The following is a 6,740-nucleotide window of genomic DNA, read 5'->3' on the forward strand; positions in this document are numbered from 1 at the left end:
TTTATTGGAAAAAAACCAAACCAAACAAAACAATTTGTACATCACAATATTTTGGCAAACTGTAAAAAGTATACATAAGTGCAAATATATTCTCCTCTTAAAGCAATAGTGTGTGAGTATACACGGGATTTCTTTAAAATATTTCTTTAAAAAATACTGTGGTAGAAAAGAACGTTTGTAAAAATAAAACAAAACAAAACGTTGTTTTGCTGCAATACTGGGGGGGAGAGGGAGTCTCTACGGGAAAGGGCTAAACAATACTGCTTTAATAATATCAATCGGTCGGTGCTGGAGTCCGTCACGAGTGTCCTCGGTGGGATCGGGAGGAGGAAGGCAAAGAGAAACGCTCCCGCAGTAGAGGACCGTCCCGGCAGGTGCTGGGCGCGTGGATGCGTCGCTCCCATTCCGGGTTACGGAGTTATATGGGACAGCGGCTCTCTGTCCGGAGGGGATCGCTGCGGCTTTCGCTATCGGTCCCTTCACGGGGGTCCCACGCCCCACGCGGGGTTCGTTCTGAGAGAGCTGCGAGCGCCCTGCGAGGAGCTGGGGCCCGAGAACACCGCTCGCCTGGGTGCTTCGCTAAGTGACTCGTGTACTAACAATGCTATCAGAGTGCACATTACATCGATCCGCGTGGGGCCGGCTCTGTCCCCCGAGTGTCTCTGCGGGGCGCTCACATGACGCAGGGCTTGATGTCCTGGTGGTGGTGGTGGTGGTAGTAGGAGCCGCTGGCCGAGGGGTGGAAGGAGGAAATGCCGTTGAAGTTGAGGACAAAATCTTTCCTGTCGCACACCGGGGAGGGGTGATGCTGGTAGCGGGGCAGACCAACTGCAAGAGAAGGAAACAACGAGAGGGGCTCAGAAAGAGGACTTCACTCGGAGAAGCCCCACGGGGCGGCACCGGGGACTCCACCCGGCTCTCCGCTGCCCGCGGGTCGGGACGGACACGCGTGGGGTCGAGCACCTGCCCGGAGCACGGGGTGCGACCGGCGTGGGACTCCGGGCACAATGCAGGGATGAGACTTCCAAATACTGGGGCATTTTCCTTTTGACCTGAAGGACCTCAGGTTGAACTGCGACCTCGATCCGTTGGTGTGCTGAGGGAGCATTAATTTCCGTGTGCGTGCACACCCGTGCCCGCATGTGTATTACTGACACGGAATGCCCCACTCTCTGTCACCACATCAGAGCCCAGCACACCAGCGGCACCGAGAAACGAGCGACCTCTATGGCCTCGCTCTCGTTTCCCACAGCCCGAGGCATCCCCAAGGGCCTCGAGGGACATCCCCGCGCCGGGCCGGGCCCATCAGTCCGGAGGGGAAGCGACGGTGAGTGAAGAACGGCTTTGCGGGATGGAGCCAGAGGGGGATCGCTTAGGAGTGTGAGTGTCTAACTCGGCTGGAGGGGCCACGTCAAACTTGACCGAAGGGTCACATACAAGCACAAAGTAAAATAAAATAAAATAAAATAAATGCAAAGAGAGAGAAGGGAGGGGACAAAAATAATTTTAAAAGAAAAAGAAAAAAGACAAGGGGAAAATATCCAGGGATATCTACAGCTTCCCAGCATTGCAGCCCCTGTCGCCGTTTCTGCCTCAGACCCCGGCACGGAGCTCCTCCAACACTGTCCCCTCCTTCACCCCGCAGAGCTCACTTTATAAAAGTGATTATTTCGCTGGATTTCCTCGGCTTTCTAATAACCCTGCTGGTATGCTCGCCATAAACCTGGCCACTTTATTACAATCCTGATTCAATCATTTAGCGGGATTTAATGGCGTGCGAAAAAAATCCGTGCCGCCCCCCCGGCCCCGGCTCAGAATCCTTCAGCAGAACCGAGCCTCCTGGTTCTAATTTTTTCCCTTCTTATTCTTGGGTCTGAGGCAACTGTAAGGCTTTAAGCCCGCCCGATCGCTGTCATAAAGCCGGGGGACACTGAGAGCTCGGCAACCATCGTCACCGAATTTGCTTTGTGTTTAATTATAAGGAAGGGAAAGACGACGATCACTCGCAACGGGGACAGGAGGAGAAGGGTGATCGCTGGCCGTCGCTAGAGGTGAAAGAGCTCGGGTTGCTTTTCCCCGTCTCTTTTCATTTTGATAAACCTTCTGCGTGGATTGAGCACGAAGGAGTGCGACCACATGTACGAGAAGAAAAAAAGAAAAAAAAAGAGATTTTTACTTTTAAATCTCATTATGGAAGGGGAACCTTTTATCTCAAAGCCCAGGGCCCAAATCTCTGCTCCACAAAGAAGCAACCATAGGAACGCCGCTCTGGAAAGCGGTGACATTGAGTCGGCGGCACTAAAAAGGCGTCCGTCGCTCTGTGTGTGTACATCCGTCCCTAAACAGCAGCGGGGTCGGGCTGCAACGGCCCCGGCCTCGGGAAATGCTGGGAGGCAGAGGGGCACCCAGTGAGCTTCCCCTTCCCTTCTGCTTTGCGTTTCCAGGAGCTGCTTTCGGGCAGCTGCGACGTAGCCCCACTCCACGCGTGGCCCCCGAGAAGTGAAACAAGCGAGGCAAACAAAGCCAAACAAACAAATAAAACCAATCCAAACAACAAGAGCGGCGGCACCAAAGAGGAGAAGTGAGACGGCGGAGAGACGGGGACGCCCCGAGGCCCCGCCGGCCTTTCCCACTTGCGGAGACGGAGCGAACCGCCCCAAATCGCTTTCCCGTCTCAGCGGCACAGCCCCGCGGGCACGGAGCGGCCCTTCGGAGTGGCATAGCCAGGCAACGACCCTCCCCGCGGCCGCCTCTCCGAGAGAACCTCTCCGGAGCGATGGGGTATTTCGTTCATTTTAGTTTCTTGCTTTACATTTCTTATTATCGGAGCCAAATGCGCAGCGGCTCCAGCGGCGGGGCCGGGTGATCGGAGGGGCCGGGAGGTGATTGGCAGCGGGGGCGGGAGGGGAGAGGGGCCGGGGGTCGCCTGTATTTGTTACTTGTTGAAATTCCCATAAAATTGAACAAGACCCCGCTCTCCTAGGGGTTAAGTCAGGCTAAAATCCTCTTCGGTGTGGTCCAGCCCAGACTGTCTTTGTTTGCTTAACCTCCGGGACCCGCGTTTAAAAGGGCTATTTGGAAAATTTCCCCGTAAGAGCCCAACATCTTTTACCCATTTTTGAGCTGGGATTTTTTCTTAGGAGACATTGTCCTCAAAAAGCGGCCTCGGGTTGGGGGAGGTTAGGGGGGGGGGGGGGGGGGGGGGGTGAAGGGGGATGTGGAACTCAGAACCCCTTTTTCCCTTCGGTAGTAGAAATCTTTTGGATCTGCTTTCATCTCGTTGCGTTTCTCCATATTAACGGGTTTGTGGGGTTTGGTTTGTGTTGGCTTTTTTTTTCTTCCCCCTCCCCACAGCGCTTTACGGAGAATATTTAACGCATTTTTCGATTACTGTGCGGAAAGCAGTGTATTCGTGGGGGGAAGTGTGGGCCGGGATGGTAAAGGGCCCGGGATAGAGCAGTTAAAACAGAGCTCTGCTTCTACCGAGCAGCCCCAGCAGGACAAGATGGAGCGACGCCCTCAGCCACACTGCCTGACCCCCCCATCCCGCCTCCCTCCCCGGCCCCAAACAGTACAGCCCCGACTCCTCTCTCTTTTCTCCTCGTCCCATCGAGGTCGAAGGAGCCCCGAAGCCGTGGTGAGGATCCTCCCCGTCCCCCTCCCTACCTGAGAGGTCGTCGCGGGGGCTCTGGTGCAGGTAGCCCTGCTCCAGGGAGTAGGAGGGCACGCTGGGGTGGATGGCCGAGGGGGCGGCGTTGGTTGCGGGCAGGCCTTGCTGCTTGATGTAGGGAGAGGCCCCCGAGGCTGTCCAGTGGGCCGAAGGGCTGGCGTAGGGCGAATGGCACTCGATGGCGCTTGCCATGGCAGGCGAGGAGGGCACGGGGCTGCTGCTGCTGTCGGGGCCATAGTCCCCGTTGGCAGTCACCGGGCAGCTGGCCATGTAGGTCGAACCGGGGTTGGGTGACATGTGCGGGACGTGGTGGCCGCCGCCCAGCCCCTCGTAGCCTCCGGCCACGGCGTTGGGCATCACGTCGAGGTTGTAGCCGTTGGAGTGGCAGGCGAGCGAGGCTGCGGGCGCCTGGAAATCGAAGCCCTGCGGCAGAATGGAGGCGCCGAAGCCCAGCCCGTTCATCATGCTGTACATGGGTTTCAGAGCTTGGCATTTCCTCCTGAAGCCTCGGGGCCGGCGGCGGAACGAGCCCTCCTCGAACATAAACTCGCTCGCCGGGTCGATGGTCCAGTAGTGTCCCTTACCCGGGCGGCCCAGCCCCTTGGGCAGTTTGATGAAGCACTCGTTGAGCGAGAGGTTGTGGCGCACCGAGTTCTTCCAGCCCTGGTAGGAGCCGCGGAAGAAGGGGAAGCGGGCCTGGAGGAACTGGTAGATCTCGCTGAGGGTCAGCCGCTTGGAGGGCGAGCTCTGGATGGCCATGACGATGAGAGCGATGTAGGAGTAGGGGGGCTTCTCGGGCCGCCGCAGCCCCGAGCTGGCCTTCTTGCTCTTGGAGGTCGCCGCCGCCGCCGAAGAGGAGGAGGAGGTGGAGGTGGAGGAAGAGGAGGTGGAGGTCTCCAGGGCGGAGGAGGGCGGCCGGCTCATCTGGAGAGCTCCGGGCGCCGGGCTGCGGGAGCGGAGAGGGACGGGGGGCTCCAGCCGCTGCCGGCCGCTCTCGGTGGTCATCTGGCGGAGGGAGGGGACTGGGGCCGGCTGGGGTGAGGCGGGGAGGGAAAGGGGGGGGGCGGCCGCGGGTGGGTACCGGGGAGGGGGGAGAGCGGGGGGGCCGCTGTCCTGCGGGCACCTCCTCGGCTCGGCGGGGTGGCGGCGGCAGAGCCCGGCGCATCTCTCCCTCCCCGCCGTCCCGTCCGCTTTCCGCCGGAGCCGGGCGCTGCGATGGGGCGGCCCCCGCCCGGTCCCGGTCCCGGCCCGGCCCCCGCCCTCAGCTCAGCGTCGCTCCGCTTCCTCCGCTGCCCCCCACCTGGGGACCGGCGGCTGCCGGGTCCGGCGCTGGGAGGAAGCGCGGACCCCCCCACACCCTCCCACCCCCAGCCTCTTCCGCACTCTCGGTCTTTCATATGGAGGCTTTTTCTGCCGCAAGACCCTCGGCAGTCAAAGGCAGCGCGGCCGCCTATCTCTTTCTTCAATCTCTCGTTCCTTTTTTTTCTCTACTTTCCTCTCATACCCCCCAGCAGCAGGCCGGGAGAACAGCGGGGATGGAGGGGAGGGGGGGGCGGGAGGGTGGCGAGAAGGAGAGAGGCTCTACCGTCCTCCCCAGGGCTGCCCTGTGTCGGGGGACACGAGCTGAGGCTGCCACTGCCGCTGCCCCGACCCGTGACCGCCGCCTCCGAGCTGCGGGGCCACCGGGAACGCGGTGCGAAGGGGAAGCCCCCCCCACCCCTCGGCTAGGATTAAACTGGGGAAAACAGGGGGTCGGGGCGCTGCTCCGCGGATCCTCTCTCCCCGGAGGTGCAGAGGTGCAGCAGGGGGTGCCGTGATGGCAAACGGCATTTGCCGGAGGGAACGGGTCGCCGAGGGGGCAGCAAGGATAGGTGCCGGGGGGGCACAGGTCTGCTCTCGGCTAACGGAGGAGCAACAAACCGAGGACGGGGGGGGGGGGCAAAGCAGGCGGGGATGCTGGGGTGGGAAGGACGTAGTGCTGTGTGTGCGGGTGTCCGTGTGTCCGTCCGTCTGAGCGCAGCCCCGTGCTGAGAGCTCGCTGGTGGGTAGGGGCGGGGGGGCCGGTCCCAGACAGTGACCTGCAGCTGAGTGGAAGCAGGCTTTTTCCATCAAACTCTGCCTGAATACCACACACAGAGCCCAAGTGTCAGTTTACTGCCCTGAGCCCGGCTCCTTTTCCCTAAGCTCCGCAGTAATTAGACAAAGAAAACCTAAATTAACTGAACAGGCGTCGACAGCTTCCTCCAGATCACCGCTGCTCCGTACATGGGAATGTGTCCGAAAATGGCTCGGCGGTACCTGAGTGTCAGATAAGGGAACGCGACGGGTCAGTGATGTTTAGCGCACATTGTTCATAGAAAATAGCAATAAAAAGGATGGATCTGTCGGTAGATAGTGCGCACCCTTCCAGAAGCATCAGATTAAACTTTTCCCGTCTCAAATTAAAAACGAACGAACGAACGAAAGAACGAACAGAACAGATACATTTTTTTTCCTGGAGGGGTGGGGAGGCCGACTCGCAGCCCACGAACCCTCTGCAAGGAGAGATCGGCAGTGCTTTGAGACAACCCGTGCTTCGGTGCGTCCTCAGCCTCCCCTCTCCTGTCCCCCGGTCCCGGTTGTCCCCTCTAGTGCCACCCCCGTGAGGAGCCGTAGCCTAAAAGGGCCCCAGCTGCCTCCGTTTGGGCCGCCTCGTCGGGTCGGAGCGGGGCGATACTTCTGGGGCAGATGTCAACGCGAAGGGACGTGCCCTCGTTTTCTCTTCGGTGCAAAGCAAAGGGAACACGGGGCTTCGGAGGTGCTTTGGAGCCCCGTGGTTGAGCGTTCGCTGTTTGGTGCTGGAGGTGTTTATTTTGCTTGGTGTATCCATCTCTGGGTTGATCCAGCCTATGGAGAACGACGGCTTTGTTTTGCCGGAGCGTACGGAAATTAAACTTTTTGGCAGATTTGGTTACTCAGCCGTTGTTCTGTAATCATCGTTTTTATTCTAGGAAATCTCTTCATTATTGCGGTTTCAGTTTTGCGTTCATACCACGGTTCTCTCTGCTTCGGGGCTGAATGAAACAACGGA

The 6,740-nt window shown here is 59.2% G+C and overlaps 1 protein-coding gene across 1 annotated transcript; it reads right to left on the reverse strand.

Annotated features, from left to right (window-relative positions):
- Window positions 1-6: 6 nt before the first annotated feature.
- On the reverse strand, window positions 7-4,835 carry FOXF2 (forkhead box F2). Its single transcript, XM_015854502.2, is given in 3 exon segments — window positions 7-828; window positions 3,667-4,723; window positions 4,725-4,835. Coding segments are annotated over 3 exon segments (1,323 nt in total). The 3' UTR covers window positions 7-673.
- Window positions 4,836-6,740: the final 1,905 nt, after the last annotated feature.

The sequence above is a fragment of the Coturnix japonica genome, chromosome 2 (assembly GCF_001577835.2).
Source record: "Coturnix japonica isolate 7356 chromosome 2, Coturnix japonica 2.1, whole genome shotgun sequence".
Classification (NCBI taxonomy): domain Eukaryota; kingdom Metazoa; phylum Chordata; class Aves; order Galliformes; family Phasianidae; genus Coturnix; species Coturnix japonica.